Raw genomic sequence first — 19,777 nt, 5'->3', positions numbered from 1 at the left:
CCTGCTGATTAGAATGTGCACACGATGGCTGAAGCTTAGAATGCCAAGATAAAAAAGTTGTGGCTCCCCAAAAATCTAGTCATCATATCTGCCTCAAATTGCCAAAACTCAGATGTCTTTTACATGAAAACTAAATAAACATATATCCTGTTTTGATTACTGTTAACTTTGGCATTTCTTGTTATATACAAGGAAGCTTAATCTTGACACAGATTCACAAAATATCCTTAAGTAGTTTCCATCTAATCCTAGTCTTTTCAGCTTTGTTTCTCTATTACTTTCCTTGTGATCTCTTCTACACCTTGCCAGAACAGCATGAGATTCCTTAGCGATTCCTACCTGATTTCTCTTAACAAAAAAACTTCCTTAAAACTGCTTTAAAAATTTTAAAGCATGCTCACTCATATAATCAAAAAACATTTTGCTTCAAAAACTATATTGTCTCTTCAAAAACTAGAAACCTAGACACCCTTTGGGCAACAGAAATCTGAATGAGAACTCTAAAGGCAAACAACAACAGCAACAAAAACTTCAAATAGAAGACAGCAGCTGAAAGAAAAGATAATTTTTGAAAGATTTATTATACAGAGTGATTTCAGAAACATGGCAGGATGAAAAACCACTTTCATCTCCCCACTTTAATCTACAACCAGTAATACAACCACAACTCATCAAAGGTGCCGCTGCCCGACACAGCAGGATGCTGGAGAATTCCACACATCTGTACGTCTAAAGGTGGGTGGGCTGAAACACATAGAGGAGGCAGAACCAAGGGAACAGCAGAGATGGTGCTTGCAATCCTGGCCCTCTGACCATGGCAGCAGAGCCCACAGCTACAGAGAACCTAGTAGCAGCAGGGAAGGCGGTGCACACAACTCCAGCCACCAAACGGCACCAGTGACCATGACTGCAGGTAACCTGGGCAGCAGCAGCAGTGGGGCCTGGGACCCTACCTCTCCAATACTGAGGTGCCCATGACCCCAGCCTCTGCCCCACCATCCACAGTGGTGGAACGCACAAACCTTACAAAAACAAACACGGTGGAGGTGCCTGTGTAATCCCAGTTCCCCCACCAATGCACCACTCACCCCACAGTGTAGCCTGTGTCTCAGGGGATCCCAGACACAAGGAAAGAGCCCACCATCCTGATGGATGACAGTGGCTCTGGAAGAAGCAAGGAAGCAACAACCCTGGTGGCACAAGAAGCAATAATGGAGGCAAGAAGCCACACCTCTTACAGAGATGGTAGAGGCCGGAAAGTGCCACTCTCAAATATAGAGGCAGTGCAGGTAAGAGAAGCCAAAAACTTGTGTGATAGTGCCACCTACCAGAAAACAAAAGGAAGGAAACTAACTCTTACCCTGTCATTTAACTTCAAATGAGCAGGCAGAGGAACAATTCAAGCAACAGGAAGAACCACAGTAACACCATATACCACAAAAAGAAAATGACAATTCTGCAGAAACTAAACTTCAAGTCATGGAATATTGCAATCTAACTGATAGAGAATTCAAAATAGTTGCCATGAAAAAACTCAGCAAGGTACTAGAAAACTCAGAAAGGCAGTTTAATGAGCTCAGGAATACAATTAATTAACAAGTGGAATACTTTACCAAAGAGATTGAAACTCTAAAAAAGAAACAAGAATCAATCAAATTCTTAAGCTGAACAACACAATAAACAACATTAAGAATGCATTAGAAAGCACTGGAAATAGAGCAGACTATATGACAGAGAGTTAGTGAGCTGGAAGATGAAATATAGAAGTGATACAAGTGGAAAAGGAAAGAGAAATAAGATGTAAAAAAAAAAAATAAGGAAATCCTATGAGAGCTGTTCATCTCTTTTAGAAAGGGCAACATTAGGATAATGGGTATCCCAGAAGGAGAAGAAAAGGAGAAGGGAGCAGAGTTTATTTAAAGAAATTATAGCTGAGAACCTCCCAGCCTCGGGAAAGAAACTGGATATACAAGTCCATGAAGCTAAGAGAACATTTAATTACCTCAATGCAAAAAGACCTTCTACCAGAAATATAAAAAAACTGTCAGAAGTCAATGACAAAGAATTTTCAAGGCAGCCAGGGAAAAAAGGATGATAACCTACAAAGAAACCCCTATTAGGCTATCAGCAGATTTCTTAGCAGAAACCCTACAGGCCAGGAGGGAGTAAAATGACACTCTCAAAATACTGAAATATAAAACCTGTCACCCAAGAACACTCTATTCAGCAAAATTATCATTCAGATATGAAGGAGAAATAAAGACTCTCCCAGACAAACAAAAGCTGAGGGAGGTCATCAACACTCGACCTGTCTTACAAGAGATGTTGACAGGAGCACTTCTACAAGAAACAAAATGGAAAAAATATACAAAACTTGGAGCAGGTGATAAATAGACAAAACTGGAAAATTGCATCTATCAGAATAGATTTTAAACACTTTGTTATAGTATAAAGGTTAAAGGGGAAGAAAAGAAAGTAAAAGAATAACTATAGCTATCTCCATTTGGTAACAAACCCACAACATAAAAAGGGATAATTTAAGACAACAAAAACGTAAAAGGTGAAGAGGAAAAGAATGGAACATAAATCCATTGCATTTCTATATGCCAATAATGAGCTAGCAGAGAGAGAAATTAAGAAAACAATCCCATTTATAACTGCAACAAATACAATAAAATACCTAGGAATAACTTTAGCCAAGGGGTGAAAGACTTGTACACTGAAAACTATATGACATTATTGAAAGAAACTGAAGAAGACACATACAAATGCAAAGATATTCCATGCTCCTAGCTTGGAAGAATTAACATTGTCAAATGTCCTCATTACCTAAAGCAATCTACGGATTCAATGTAATCCCTATCAAATAACAAGTGTTGGAGAGGATGTGGAGAAAAGGGAACCTTCATAAACTGTCAGTGGTAATGTAAATTGGTGTAGCCACTATGGAAGACAGTATGGAGAGTCCTCAAAAAAAATTAAGATTAGAACTACCATATGATTCACTAGTCCACTTCTGGGTATTTATCCAAAGAATATGAAAACACTAATCCAAAAAGATATCTGCACCCCCCTGTCCATTTCAGCATTATTTACAATAGCCAAGATATGGAAACAACCTAAGTACCCATGAACAGATAAATAAAGAAGATATGAGATATATATATATATATATATATATATATATATATATGAATACTACTCAGCCATAAAAAAGATGAAATCTTGCCATCTGCAATAACATCGATGGACCCTGAGGGTATTATGCTAAGTGAAATAAGACAGAGAAAGGAAAATACCATGGAATGTTGCTTATATGTGGAACATAAAAAACTAATAAACAAAGAATAAAATAAATGAACAAACCAGACCAAAGAAAAACAGACATGTAGATACAGAGAACAGAGTAGTGGTTACATGGGGGTAGGGGGAAGGGCAAAATGGATAAAGGGGATCAACTGTATGGTGATGAATAGAAAACAAATTTTTGGTGATGAGCACATTGTAGGGTATACAGAAGTAGAAATATAATATTGTACAGATGAAACAATGTTATAAATCAACATTACTTTAATAAAAAACAAAATAAAATATATGATAACTTGAAAAAGAATTATAATAGCATTTGCTTTGGTACAAAAAGAGGCTTATTTAAATTCACAGCATGCTTGAAATGATAACATTTTAAATGTGTGAGGGAATATAATAAAGAATAAAAATAAAATGCTTTATCAAATATATCTTCACATCCATTTGTATGTTGTAAACTTTTTCAGGGAGAGAAAATATTTTTGTAGACTTCAAATTTTTATAGAACTTTTACAGTTTTGATCACCTTTTGTGGTAAACAGTTCAGATATTATTAACATGTTAAATACAATAAAATTCAGACTTGCAGAGGTTAGTTTATCCAAGGTCATATAGCTAATTTAAAGGTAAAACGAAGTCAAGATTTCAAGTTTATGATTTTCGTGTTCTTTCCAAAATACTACAGTGTTTTTATTATGTCACATATTGAGATAAGTCATATCTGAGACACCCAATTGCTAATTAACTAAAAGTTTACAAAAGAATTGTTCATATAGATTTTTTACTTAATAAAGATAAAAAAGCTGCCTTAGCAGCAAAAAGCACTTCTCTTCCATCTCAAATTACTGTATAACACTATATGAAGAATATGCTTATAAAGGCTGTGATATCTCTAAATGATTACACTTACTATCACACTAAAACCTCCTCTCACTCCCTTTGCCTCTAGACTGTTAAACTAGTCCTTGTGCTTTTAGCCTGGCACACGGATGCCTTGGGGTTATTATGTGAGACAGAGGTAGCTATCTGGCAACTTTTCCCTGCACTCAGCTAATAACTATTCTCTTCTATCACCATATCCTAGGCTCTCTTCTCAACTGTCAAACTTTCTCTAGTACAAATTTCTCATTAGGGTAATTTCTATTATTTCTAACCTTCTTTTCTATTGCTTTCATCTTTCTTATTTTCTCCTTTGCCTGTTGCCATTTTTCCTGTGTTTATCAGCCTTTGTGTAGATAAAGGTCTTTTAAAGGTATGGACAAAAAATAAGACACACACATTATAACTACTATTAGAAAAACTGACCAACTGGAACACCAACTGGAAGATAAACAAGTATCATCTTTAGATATTTAAGTTTTCTAGGTCATATTTATTTAGAAATTCAAGGAATGTGTAAGACTTCTGTTAGGAAGGGTTCTTTCTCCATTTTTCACCAGCCTGAGCATTCAGGAAAAGAGTTGAACAGCCTGGGATTTCTGTATTAACAAAAGATAATGAAATTGGGAGAAGGTGACAATCCTTACCATCTTATCTATAGGGAGATCCATTTCAGATATTCAGTTAATTTTTGTCATTACATGACTATACCATAATTAGATTTACTACATCTGAAAAATTAGAGTTGGAAATGTAAAATCTTGGGCATAAGTATAAAAATAAAAAAGGAAATGCTATTGTATAAGTCTATAACCGAGGTGAGAATATTACCATCTGAATCATTTAACTATTCAAAAGTGAAGGCCGGGCTTCCCTGGTGGCGCAGTGGTTGAGAGTCCGCCTGCCGATGCAGGGAACGCGGGTTCGTGCCCCGGTCTGGGAATATCCCACATGCCGCGGAGCGGCTGGGCCCGTGAGCCATGGCCGCTGAGCCTGCGCGTCCGGAGCCTGTGCTCCGCAGTGGGAGAGGCCACAGCAGTGAGAGGCCCGCGTACCGCAAAAAAAAAAAAAAAAAAGTGAAGGCCATACTGAGGTTAAGAACACTTAAGACAAATTTGGCAAATGGATTTAGCTGAAGAGATTACGTCAGAACAGCCCTTTAAAGAAGATCAGTAATGTAAAAGGCTAAATGAAATAATGAACTCTCCTCAACAATAATTATTATGGAATTGATTTATCAAAAGTCTATTTCTTCAGGCAAGAACTGTTGAAACTTCCCAAAGTAATTTTAAATTATGCTAAACAGACTAACTACCATTTATCCAGTGCAGAACTATTACTAAAAACAAATTTAGTTAAACAGAAATGTAGAAAATAAATTTTTTTGAATTTCAGTCTGCTTAGCTTATTTACATGTGGGCATCAAAGTGAATACTTTAGCTACTAGGGTAGGGCTATTTTAGAAGCCCCAATCCACATCTATTTGAATTCCAGTGTCACTTACTATAAAGCAACACAGAAATTGCTCTCTGGGGGTGCTCAGGCTCCACATCTACAGCCTTCAGCAAGTCAAAGAAATCAAAACACTTTCAAAACCAAACCTGCAAAGTAAAGCTATTTGTTTTATTATAAAATGGTACACCACAGATATTAAAAGGATCTCAAATAAGGCAGAAAAATCCTTAAAAGCAAATCTCATTAAAAAATACAAAATAATATTTTAAAAATTAGTGTTCAAAGTTCAGTAATACCCAACCAGGAGACTAAAAATAAAGGAAAACTATCAGAGAATGATATCTGAAACCACACTAATTATTTAGAAATTTAGAAACATTACCCTTCTACAGATACACTGAAAGGCTTTTTCAACATATACACAGAATAAAAATACCAAAGAACTAAGTACATATTAAATACTGTCTAAATATGCTCAGGCTGACAAAATACCATAGACTGGGTGGCTTAAAACAGAAATTTATTTTCTCATGGTTCTAGAGGCTGGAAAGTCCAATCAAGGTCTCAAAGGATTTGGTTTCTGGTGAGAGCTCTCTTCCTGGCTTTCAGATGGCTACTGTGTCCTCACATGTGGGGGAGGCAGAGAAGGGAGGGAGAGAGAGAGATCTCTCTTTCTCTTCTTATAAGGCCACAGTCCTATTGGTTTAGGGACTCATCCACATGACCTCATTTAACCTTAATCACCTCCTAAAAACCCTTCTCCAGATAGTTACATCAGGGGAAGGAGGGAGGTGTTAGGGCTTCAACACACGAATTTTGGAGGGACACAATTCAGTCCATAGCAAACACTAAAATAACAAACACATACATAGGTAAACAAATGAACCTTGCTAAGCCCAGAATAGAGGGCAAAGTGGTTGAAAAGCACAATCTTATATCTTAATACTCCAAAACATCTAAGCTTAAGAGTTAGATATATTTATCACGATTTCTTTAAGACTTGTTTCATTTCCACAGAAGAAAAACTAAAAATCAGAAACGGTACTATGAGATGGAAAGCAGATCTTAATCATTTCCTAGCACATTTGTTTCAACATATAAATATACTCAACATTCTTTTCCAGCCTTAAAACAAAACAAAAAACATTTCTTCAAATATAGATACCCTTTGGCTAGATAATATCTCCTTTTCTTCACAGCCTTCACTTTCTCTACTACTCAAGTCTAAAGCAACTAAATTGGCTTATTCTTCTAAAATGAAATTGACACGGTCTTGCGTTCAATGACTGTGTAAAGTCACAAAGGTATAAATTAACTGATCCAAGACTGATGTAAATTTTCTCATTCAAAATCCAGTACTACTGAAAGAGCACTACAGTTGCCCAAGGAAGCACAAGATGCACAAGTTAGGGCAGTTGGTATAGGTATGAATGCTTGAAGAGTTCTAAGAGTCAAATACTGTTAAAAAAATTTCAGAAAAATGTCCTGAAGTCTCAAAGAAAACTAGCGAAAGGAACAATGACAAATAGAAATAAACTGTAATAAGTAGGAAAAACTAATGAATTTTTCCTACCTAGTATGTAGGTACCACACAAGGGAGTCATAAAAATGAAGGTCATATGTGTTATGTGATATCAGTAACGGAGGGCTTAAACGTCAAAATTAAGAACATGCATTTGATATTTTAGGCCATAAGAAGCCAAGGCAAGTTATTAAAAAGACAAGTGATGTGATAAAAATAGTCCTCAAGAAAGATTAATCTGGCAACAGTGATGAAATGAAGTCAATCAAAGGGTGGCTGTAGATAATGGAGATGGGCAAAAGGATACTACACAGGAATGCAGTGAAGTGTCAGTGAAAACAGCAAAAGACAATGGGTTCGCAACCTCTTCATCCATATATACAACGGTATATTATTCAGCCATAAAAAAAGAACAAAATAATGCCATTTGCAGCAATATGGATGAACCTACAGATTCTCACGCTGAGTGAAGTAAGTCAGACAGAGAGAGACAAATATATGATATCACATGTGAAATCTAAAATAAAGGCTACAAATGAACTTATCTACAGAACAGAAACAGAGTGACAGATGTGAAAAATAAACTTATGGTTACTGGGGAGTAAGCAGGGGGAGGGTAAAATTGGAAGATTGGGATTGACACATATAAAATACACTACTATATATAAAATATATAACTAATAAGGACCTACTGTATACCACAGGGAACGCTACTCAATACTCTGTAATGGCCTATATGGGAAAAGAAGCTAAAAAAGAGTGGGGGCTTCCCTGGTGGCGCAGTGGTTGGGAGTCCGCCTGCCGATGCAGGGGACAAGGGGTCGTGCCCCGGTCCGGAAGCATATCGTACAAAGAAATATGCTTGCTGTGCCAGTGCAATTTCAAGAAAAATCACCTAGTTCCCCCTTTCAAACATGTTCCTGGGCTTCCCTGGTGGCGCAGCAGTTGAGAGTCCGCCTGCCGATGCAGGGGACATGGGTTCGTGCCCCGGTCCGGGAGATCCCACATGCCACGGAGCGGCTGGGCCCGTGAGCCATGGCCGCTGGGCCTGCGCGTCTGGAGCCTGTGCTCTGCAGCGCGAGAGGCCACAACCGTGAGAGGCCCGCGTACCACAAAAAAAAAAAAAAAAAAAAAAAAAAAAAGAGTGGATATATGAATATGTCCAACAGATTCACTTTGCTGTACATCTGAAACTAACACAACATTGTAAATCAATTATACCCCAATAAAAATTAAAAAAAAAAAGACAATGGGTTCAGAATAACATTTCAGAGGGAAAAATGATAAAGACTTGGTGACTGAATAGAAAAGCCAAAATACAAGTCAATCTCAGGAACATTCTACATACCTGGACTTCTGGATAATTAGGTTACACTCTGTTAAGTAACGCTCCCCCCTTCCATTTTTTTAAATCAACTTTGGATAAAAAGCACTGTAAAATCTAATTTTTTGATAAAATTGTGCTTTAAATATAAAGCAGGTTAGAAAAGTAAGGCTTATTGATATTTGTATCATTCACTGCTGCAGAAATAATTTGGTGTAAAGACAGGTGGTGTCAAAAGATTTCACTCTTAACTCTGCAATGGGCTGTTTCAGTTACCTCTCCAGTCCTACATTTTTATCTGTAAAATAAGGATATGAGTATCTGCCTCACCTAACTTGATCAAGTTATTGTGAAGATTAAAAAGTATAAGTGAAAGTGCTCTGTAAATAGAAAACCAGCACACAAATGTAAGATGTCTTACTAACAGAAGTACCAGAAGTACCAAGAAAAGAGAATGGGATAAAAGCAATTTAGCATTATTTTGATGCCTCAGAATCATCATTACAAGTGTTAAGTACTGTGCTTCATTTAATATATGATGGCCTTGAGATGTATCTAGGTGGGGAGAAGCTCTAGACTGCTGTGCATTTTCAGTTTTTATGTCATTTTTTAATAGTGACTCTCCTGTCAGCTTCAATATTCTCACTGTAGCTCCATTCCCTACTTCTAATTTTCTACTTCTAATCTGCAATGGACTTACAAACTAGATACCAGATAATGAGCTTATTATTATACATGTGACAGCCTCAGGAATTTTCATATAAGAAAAGTCCATATATAGGGGCCCAGAGCAGGTGAGGAGTACTTCTTTTTATTCTTATTCTTGGATGAGTTCCAGAAAAGTAAAGTGTAAATATAACTCACTACCACAGAGTAACTCAAACCCTAAAGGCTTATTGAAATGAAGTTGTATATAGATAAAATTTTAATAAATATTTTTTACTTTCTGCAAGCATTTATCATCAATTTCTCCCTTCAGTTAGCATTAAAATCTAAGTATTTTTAAGAGAACAACATAATCTTTAAGAACAGCTTAAAGGGACTTCCCTGGTGGCGCAGTGGTTGGGAGTCCGCCTGCCAATGCAGGGGACATGGGTTCAAGCCCTGGTCCGGGAAGGTCCCACATGCCACAGAGCAACTAAGCCCATGCACCACAACTACTGAAGCCTGCGTTCTAGAGCCTGTGCTCCGCAACAAGAGAAGCCACCACAATGAGAAGCCCATGCACTGCGACAAAGAGTAGCCCCCGCTCACCGCAACTAGAGAAAGCCTGCACGCAGCAACGAAGACCCAACACAACCAAAAATAAATAAATAAATAACTTAAAAAAAAAAAAGAACAGCTTAGGCAACAATAATACTAGTAATAACTAGTTCTTTCCTTAAGCATGCTTATTTCTTTGAAATACAAATGTAAAGGGTTATTTAATCTGTTATTATGATTTATAATGACATTACAGGATAATATACAATAATAATGGTCCAAAACCTGCTTAAGTTATACAGCATCACAGAGCAAATAAAATGGCCCCCCAAAGCACAACTTCTACAGTACTAGAGATAGTTATTAGATTAGTAAAACAATATTGTCTTAGTACTTGTTAAACGGAATAAACTGACTATCCAAGTGCACAGAATATATCCTACCACCATAAAATTCAATTTGTAAACATAAAAAGACAAAAACCCAATATTTATTCAAAACCAAAAGGCTAATAAGGTGTTGGGCAACATACTTTGCTATATTCATATACCACATTGCCAGACACCACAATACCCTCTCCTCTGCCTATAGGCTTCTTCACTAAGTTCAGATTTTTAATTCTCCCCAAACTATTTCCAGGACTGGAGAATCTCCTGCCTTTTCTTATGAAGGATCAGAAAGATTAATTAGAAAGGGAAGACGTACCCTTTCTTTTTTTTTTTTTTTTTAAAACAGTTAACAGTTCTTGTTATATGTCTTAAAGTTTACTGGAGGATTAGAGAGTAAATGAATAAACACACAAGACCTGAAGGAAAAGCACAAAACGCTATAGAAGAATATAACCGTATACTCATGTTCAAAGCAGCATCACTCACAATAACAAATGTAATATAAAAGATGGAAGCAACCCAAGTGTCCATCCACAGATGAATGGATAAAGAAAATGTGGTATACACATACAAAGGAACATTATTCAGCCTTAAAATGGAAGGAAATACTGACACGTGGTACAACACGGATGAATCTCGAAGACACTATGCTAAGTGAAAAAAGCCAGTCACAACAGGACAAATACTGTATGATTCCACTTATATGAGGAATAGAGTAGTCAAATTCTTAGAGACAGAAAGTATAACACTGGTTATCAGGTGCCTGAGAGAAGGGAATGGTGAGTTTTTGTTTAATAAGTGCAGAGATTACATTTTGGAGGATGAAAAAAAGTTCTGGAGATGGATGGTGACAACAGTTGCTCCAGAATATAAATGTACTTAATGCCACTGAACTATACACTTAAAAACAGTTAAGATGGTAAATGTTTATGTTCTGTATCTTTTACCACAATTTTTAAAAACAAAATAAAAAATTTTTTTTTTTCTTGCGTTATGCGGGCCTCTCACTGTTGTGGCCTCTCCCATTTGCGGAGCACAGGCTCCGGACGCGCAGGCCCAGCGGCCATGGCTCACGGGCCCAGCCGCTCCGCGGCATGTGGGATCCTCCCGAAACGGGGCACGAACCCGCGTCTCCTGCATCGGCAGGCGGACTCTCAAGCATTGCGCCACCAGGGAAGCCCCGTACCCTTTCTTTTGAAATTCATTTCCTTTCTCATGAAACTTATTTCTATTTACTATCTTTTCCCACCCTGCCTACCCACCCAAGACCACTGCATCCAGATCTATGATAGAGCTTCCTACAGTATGCTTCCTATTCTTGGTAAAAGTCTATCAGATCGTGGTAGTTCGGCTCATGTAGCAGAGATGTATGTAGTTAAATAGAAAGCTTTGAATACCTCTGAAGTATTATTGCTATTTGAACAAATGATTTCTTTTTACATAATTAGATAAAATTCTTGTGAATTTTCTCTAGTCTAATTTCAGCACAGACATACTGAGACCTTTGGCTCATTCTAAAACATTCCTCAAAAAGGTTAAGGTTGGTTCCTTTAAAATTCTTTCTTCCTAGAGCAAGGTTTCTAAAACAAACTCTGATGCAATGGGCTTGAGCATCTAAGCTCTAAGTATCTCTAAACCTCTTCAATTTACTAAGTCTCAATCAGAGAGACAATGGAAACAGGCCAGAAGGAGAAAAAAACAAACACTTCTGTCAGTCTGGTTTCTGGGAGAGGAAAGAAAGACCTGGTTTGTTCTCAATGAGCACCTAACTGGTATATATGATGCAGAAAGGTTTCCTCTTTCATAGAAATGGAAGATAAAGCAGAGAACAGATAATTTCACTCTCCTACTGGGCCTCTAAGCAGCCTAAGCACCTGCTTAACCTAATGAAAACCATCAAAACCCCACTGAAGAAAGGCACAAAAGCGAGAAACAGAGAAGCTAGTCAACTCATCCCTCATCCATATTAATAGTAGTAATAACGAGAATTGCTATCTTTTTTTCAGTGTCCCAAAGTATGAAACACTGCTAGATTCTTTACACACAATGTAAAGAGTCTGCCAAATTTCAACAAGCCTGCAAAAAAGGCACTATTAGCTATCCATATATTAAAGATGAAAAAAGAGACTTAGAAAAGTTCAGTGGCATTCCCAAGGTCAGACAGCTAGGCAGTGCTGAAACAATTTTGACTCTAAAGCCCATTGTGCTTTCTTCTCTGTCACTTCCCTTGCTCTGTCAGTTAAAACAGTGAAATCAGAAAATATCAAACTTTACTTTCCTTCTGTAAGCTTTTGATACCATCCTGACCTGAGACCTATGTTCTGGAAATACAATCAGCTCAAACATTAATCAACTTTTGTAATGGCTACATCCTCTGTGTCTTATACTATTACATGCTAACATGTTTTAGAATTATTCCTATTGGACATATTTCTCTCTCTCTCTGCAAAAATCAACTAGGTTCATCAGATTGCTTGACTTTGTAAGTGGCATATTCATTTACATAGTTAATTTTTCAAGAAATAAGCTTTCTTTGTTGAAAGACTGAAAACTACCAAGGATTTTTATGTTTTAGTAATAAATTCTCTATTTCGTGTAAGAACAAATCCTTCAAAAGCCTGATCCGAATGCAAATATGTAAAATATTTTTACTCTTTTCGACTAAGGGACTGGACTGGTCTGGGTTCGTATAGTTGATCAATAAATCCTGTTATTAGCACTTTTAAAACAAAAAACCCATAAATTAGGATAACACACCTTTAAAATGCCAAAAATCAGAATCCATATAGTTCCTCACACAGAAACAGGCTTTAAAATAATTTGAAATTATCTGATTTCATGCATATGAGTCTGAATCATTCATGTACGAGAGGTTAATATATCTGTACTTAAAACTGTATTGTTTTAAATCATATCCTTGTTTTATGTTTCTAAGTTTTACAGAGTTTTATGTACTGTAAAATCATCTATATTATCCTTTGACAAGTTTATACTGGTAAAAGAGATTTGTACTTGAGCAGTCTACTTGGAATAAAAACCATGGATGTCACTGTTTTTTAATCATATCTTCCATTCTCTTTTCTTTGACAAGTTCTACAAATACACCTTTTTTTTTTGGCGTTACGCGGGCCCCTCACTGCTGTGGGCCCTCCCGTTGCAGAGCACAGCCTCCAGATGCGCAGGCTCAGCGGCCATGGCTCACGGGCCCAGCCGCTCCGCGGCATGTGGGATCTTCCCGGACTGGGGCACGAACCCATGTCCCCTGCATCGGCAGGCGGACTCTCAACCACTGCGCCACCAGGGAAGCCCCAAATACCACTTATCTTTAGGTGATTCAAAAAATCTTAAACCAATTATACTAACTAAACCATTTTAATTTTTGAACATGGTCTAATATTTGCTCCAATCTTCACTCACAATAATAATAATAAATGCTCAAATCAAATCCTTTTATACCAAATGCAAAATAGGTCTAACTACAACACATGTCTAAGTCATTGACTTATTTACCTGCCTTTTCCTTTACTTTAATCTTATAAGGTAGATGGGGGCAAGCAAACTTTTCTGCTGAGGGCCAGATAGTAAATATTTCGGGCTATGTAGGCCACAGGGTCTTTGTTGCAACTGCACCACTTGCAGCTGTAGCGCAAGAACAGCCACAGAAGATACATAAATGAATATGTGTGGCTGCACTTAGCTGGCACCCTGATAGATCTGGCCCATGGCAGTAGTTTGCTGACCTATGTGCTAAGAAAACAGGAAAAACTGTGTCACTACAATCACCTGGGGGTATCTTAATATTCATCCTGATAGAAGAAACAATTCTGTCCATAACCATGCTGAGTTTAGACTGCTTCAACACTAAATACAATTAATCTTGATCCAGAAGAGTGCTAAATGTAATAGTCCACCAAAGTTAAATTCTGCTTTATCAGACAGCCACACATTTTTGTTAAGCATACAGATAAACAAGGTCGCACCCTAACTGTGGCCAGGATTTCTAAATTGTCTGCTACCTCCTCCTTCTCTCACTTTATTTCTCCAACTCACCCCAATTCCACTTGACATAATATTTATTTATTTATTTATCTTGTTCCGGGGAGATCAAGGTATCACCACCTCCTCTGTATTTAAAAAGTGATTTCAGGGACTTCCCTGGCGGTCCAGTGGTTAAGACTCCGTGCTCCCAATGCAGGGGGCATGGGTTCGATTCCTGGTTGGGGAACTAAGATCCCACATGCTGCATGGAGCAGCCAGAAAAATGAAAATTAAAAAAATTTTTTTAAAACAGTGACTTCAATTTCCCCTACTTCTGCTACCAGAGTTGGAGGCTGACTTCATTTCCAATCCCCTTCCCTGCTGCCTCCCACTGTCTAAATTGGATAAGCTAAATGCTCACTTCCTCAGCCTCCCTTGCAGATTAGCATGCCCATGTGATAAAGTTCAGGACAATAAATATCTCATGAAAGACTGCTGGGGGGCATCATGGAGGGAAATGCCCTGAGAAAGATTTTATGTATTTTGAAAAAGGACAGGGAGTCACAACTACTATAACGTCTTCCTTTCCCTTTCTTTCTGCCTTAATGCAAATGTAATACGTGGAATTGGAGCAACCATCTCAAAACCTGGAATCCTGCAACCATTAGAAGAAGCTAAGAGAACTGTACAGACCCAGTACTGAAAACTTTAAGCCACTGAACCAATGCCAGAGGCCACTTATCTCCAGAATTGTTATGTGCAAAGAAATAGACCCTGTAAAGTGAACTTCTGTTACAAGTAAAAGCATTCCTAGTCCACCTTTTCTTGAAAGTACTAGGGTCCTGAGTCACTATTCCTTTTGCAAAGAGAAAGACTAACACTGGCTGAGCACAGATGTGAATTCTGACTAAACAGTGCTATTCTAACCGAGAGAAAAGTAGCAAGAAGAAAATCACAGAGGTGGGGGCATAGCCTGAGAGTTGACAACCCAGCGCAATAAAGTCAATGAAAGCAAAGAAAAGAGAAGTCCCAAGATGATTATTCAAATGCTAAAGAAATATATTAAAAAAAATTGAAAAAGTACTCCTTTCAAACTGTGGGGCCCATAAAACGAACAAATGTTCTACTCCACAAATCAAATCCGAGAATTCTGATTCTATTAATTTGCAGTCACGCACTCCTACTGTTTGAGAAATACAAGTTCAGAACTCAATTTTTATAGTTATTTTTTGTGCTTTTTTTTCCAGTGAATTAATTTATGTTTATGCTTCTATTTCCCTGGTTTTCACAAAGGTAGAGTTACTGTCAATACATGATCATTTTTGACACTGAAAGAATCTTCAAAAAAATTATTAAAATCAAGTAAATGGGGGACTTCCCTGGTGGTCCAGTGGTTAAGATTTTACTTTCCAATGCAGGGGGCGCGGGTTCAATCCCTGGTCTGGTCGGGGAGCTAAGATCCCACGTGCCTTGGGGCCAAAAAAACAAAACATAAAACAGAAGCAATACTGTAACAAATTCAATAAAGACTTAAAAAATGGTCAACATCAAAAAAAAAAAATCAAGTAAATGATGCTACTGACAATAAGGACAATCGTTCCTTTAAGCATTCACATACTCCTTTAGCTGGCAGATCCAGCATCCTAACTTTAGGGACAGTCATTTCTCTTTCATACCAATGTCACTGCAAAAAACACCCAAAGATAAGTATCTACCCAGTCAAAACAAACTTCAGAAATATGCTTATTTCAACTCACATATCCCTTAAAGTACAATTCTTAAGTTAAAACACCATTTTTAATTTTACTTTCTTACAAATAATGAAATTATACATATTTACACTCACACACACATAACCCTCTCTCTAATTCTAAACCCAATAGTTTTCTCTTTCATGAGAATAATTTGGTAGTACTATGTTGCAGTATAAACATTTATCAATTACAACATCTATAAGTTACAACGGATTTTTTTTATTTTTATGATTTCAGAATAGAATTCCTTAGAACTGTCAAAGCTTTAGCTAGAAAGAATACCAAAGACAAAGAGGGTTCAGGCTCAATTACAGTAGTGGAACGGAATTTAATAAAGTTCCAACACTACATTTTAATGCCCAAATTTCTTATTGTCTCTTTGAATTGACAAATGTGTGCTCCACAGTATAAGAGCAGCAGTGGAACAGCTGGACGACTGTATCAAGCACAAAGGAAGCAACAACACATGCTGTTAAGTGTTGTTCTTATTGCCTAAAAGTGGCAGCCCATGCAGATTTACTCTCTGTTATAAATTAAAAGAATTTTCTCTGGAGTTTACATTTTCTTCATGAAAGAGTCAAACTTTCTGCATGTTAAAAAAGAGGACTTTCAAAAAGGATATCTTCCCTTTCTTTTATGATCAGTTCATTCTGTTCTTCCAACTGCCTGATCTTCTTCTCAAATGATTCCTGCTCAGCTTTGAGTCTTTCTTCTGTTACTTCCTTTTCCTCACTTACTCTGAAAGAAATACAAGTGAAAAGAAAATGCCCATGAGAATAAAATAAAATACGTGCCTACAGCTGTGGTTTACGAAAACTAGATTTATTCCAGAGGTATGCTGGTTTCTTCAGGGATACTTTATGTTTTTTGAATTTTTAAAAATTAACCTTTCACAAGGCAATATTCCACACCTTTGTAATAAAATATGCATGTGGTTTTTACATCAAGAATTTTTGCAATAATCAGAATTGTCTTAAATATGGAAAGTCCTATACTTTATGGGTTCCCAATTATGATCCAAGACAGAAAAATATCCAATTTTTAAAACAAAGGTTTCACCTCCTCATTATCAAATAAGGCACAATTTATTTTGATTTAGATCTTTTTCATACTTCTATTTAAATCCTGTCAATAAAATAAACAACATATATACTGCTTAAATATTGCATTAAACATACATAGGTGATTTTACTTTTTCCTGGTACTAATACCCTGCAATCTTCAGTAGCATATAAATAACTGGACTGGAATTTTTAAATGGCATTAAGATAAAAAAACGTTTGCACATTTATTCTTAGTTCAAAAAGGGGTTATAAAGTAAAAAACACTGACCAAAAATATGTATCTTTAATGCTTAACTCTGAAAGGTATTCCAACTCAATCCTATCAAAAATGGGTGGTTTCTGATAAGAGCACAGAGGGGGGAAAAAACCTAAACAACATTAAAACTTACCTTAAAATGACAACCCTAATTTTCATGTTACTCTGTGAACAGAGATGTTGGCTCTGAATTTCTGTCACTGGTGATTAATTCTCCAAAGAGTACAACACATTTTATTCTATAAGATCACACAGGGATATGTGTTAGTGAAATCCACAGGGAAGCTAAATCTTTTCTTTGAGCATCTAAATTTATTTCCTCCCACACCTGTACTCCACCAGAGCAATTTCTGAATAACATGAACTCCACAGCCTTTCCTTTGTTGCTAGCTTTCTGGTGGAGATATTACGATCAATGAAATAACAGAATGAAAATTAGAATTTTGAATGTTCAAGAGTTGACTGCATCTTGTCTTTAAATTAATTTGTGTGAAAGTGCATGGCATATAGTAATGTTCAAAAAATAGCTTTATTTTTTCTTGCTTATCATGACATTCAAATCATTTTCCCAACTCCTAGTATTTACATTTAGCATACTACTAGGCTCATGTATGGGACTCAGGACCTTCTTTCTACAAGCATGATCTCTAATACTGATACAATTACAAGGAATCCACACAACTAAACGAAGAACAAATATACACATACGTAGAGGATTTATAATCTGGTCTCAGGTTAGCCTGCTCCCTTGTTGCCATCTTTTTACAATGCCTTCACTTTTCTTGTCATTATCCTCAACCACATTTATGCTAACATCTTTCACAGTAATTCCCCACTGCCTCTTAAGTTTTTTCTAAAATTGTCAAAAATTTGAACCATTAATTCATTCTATCATCCAAATCGCTCCTCTTTAATCTATCAACCGGCTTCTGAAACACCTTTGCTAGGAAACTGTTCCAGATCAAGTACACCCCCAAACTGTAAATCAGAAAACCACATACATATGGTGACTGTGGCAAAGCATGCTTATTTCTCTGGGCATCATTACTCCCACTCATAAACAAAAAAGGCTAGACAATTTAAAAAATTCCTTCCAGCTTAAGTTCTATAATTTCCTTTACTATACTATAAACATACTGGAACTATATATATGTCCTTTACAAATATGGAGAGCATTTGTAAAGAAATAAGAAAGAAGTTAACAAACATCTGGTCAGGGTACAAGGCATACAATACTGTAATCTATGCAAAAGCTACAGCCATAGGATGAAAGAGGCAGTGGAAGAGGATGACAAGAGAAATATTAAAAAGTGTAACGATGCAAAATTTCTCATGAGGTTAACGTAAAACAAAAGAAGTGATGAATCTGTAGGATTATGCATAAAAGAAAGATGAAATAGGTAATGCTATATATTGTAAGGAGAGAATAAACACTGTCAAGGTGAGAAAATATGTGGCAAATTCTCTCCCTGTTTAGATTGGTCAAATCTTAAAGATGAGACTGAAGAGGAAAATCCATAAGCAGATAAGAGAAGATTTATTTTCATTTAATTATTTAAAAATATTAACTGAATGCCTACTATAGGAAAAAATAATCACAGTAGGTTTATCCAGTTATGGGATATCTGAAAGGAACCTCACAATGGCCCCTGTCATTTCAATTCCATTCATAAAAGCCAAATAAATATGAGGAATGACCCAAAGATTTGTTTGTTCAAGAAAGCAAGGCTTCCAAGGTCATAAAAACAGTAACAACAAAGTACACTACCACATTTACCTAACGTTAAAGTAAATGAAGAAAGTATGTCTAGAGACTGCCAGGTCAGAACATATACCCCAGCATTTACTTACTCCCTTTGTCAAACCTGAAGAAAATCCATGAAAACTCTAGGGATCACTGACGGCAAAAAATCCTTGTACATATATTCAATAATGCCAGTGGCTATGATGAGCTTCTCCCAAAACTTAAAGTGCTCTATCCAGAAGAACCACTGTTTCCTAAATTTAGTTTCTAGAGATATTTGAAAATTTTGTTGCTACACTATTTAAACAGGGCTTTTTTTAAAAAAAAAAAAAGAAAATCTTTTCTGTTACGCTGCTATGATTAGACTACCCGTTAGCAATTATTATGCTCTGGAAGGCTATAAACTTAACAAGCTGTGTTAAGCACAAAAGGCAACACTTTCTATAGGCCTATCTAAAGATATGCATGGCTTCTCTGTGGCCTATTAGCATAGTTAATAGGAGCAAGTATATTAATACAGCCTTTAAATGCAAAGGACTTGACAATAAAACAAACTCAAGATTTTATATCCACTCTGAAATATGTCTTCCTGTTTAATTTATGTTCAATAATATTTCCCATGAGGTGTATGTATGAGAAATTATCTGGTATCATGATCTACATTTTTTATCAAAGCATTCTCAGACCACAAAGTAACATAAAAATACCTAATCCTCTATCTCATTTAGAGTACAGAAATAAGCTAGTTAACAAAATGAGACTGTAAACACAAAAAAGGGAAATATTTGACTAATAGGATAGAAAAGTTGAAAACTCTGGTCAAGAGGATATTCCCAGTGTTGGTTTGTTAATTATTTACAAGGAGGACAATAGTCTGTTCATAAAGAAATAATCATTTCA

General features: G+C 36.5%; 1 protein-coding gene across 1 annotated transcript in view; it reads right to left on the bottom strand.

The window, feature by feature from the left end:
* The window catches only part of KIAA1328 (KIAA1328 ortholog), a 382,563-nt gene that overhangs the window by 315,923 nt on the left and 46,863 nt on the right, over positions 1–19,777 (bottom strand). The window contains exon 5 of the mRNA XM_007455220.1: positions 16,436–16,551. Within this exon, the coding sequence (XP_007455282.1) occupies positions 16,436–16,551 (116 nt within the window). The remainder of the gene's footprint in view (positions 1–16,435; positions 16,552–19,777) is intronic.

The sequence above is a fragment of the Lipotes vexillifer genome, unplaced genomic scaffold (assembly GCF_000442215.2).
Source record: "Lipotes vexillifer unplaced genomic scaffold, Lipotes_vexillifer_v1.1 scaffold90, whole genome shotgun sequence".
In the NCBI taxonomy this organism is placed as follows: Eukaryota; Metazoa; Chordata; class Mammalia; order Artiodactyla; family Lipotidae; genus Lipotes; species Lipotes vexillifer.
Note: the sequence above shows the minus strand (reverse complement) of the source record. Positions and strands in the feature narration are given on the sequence as shown.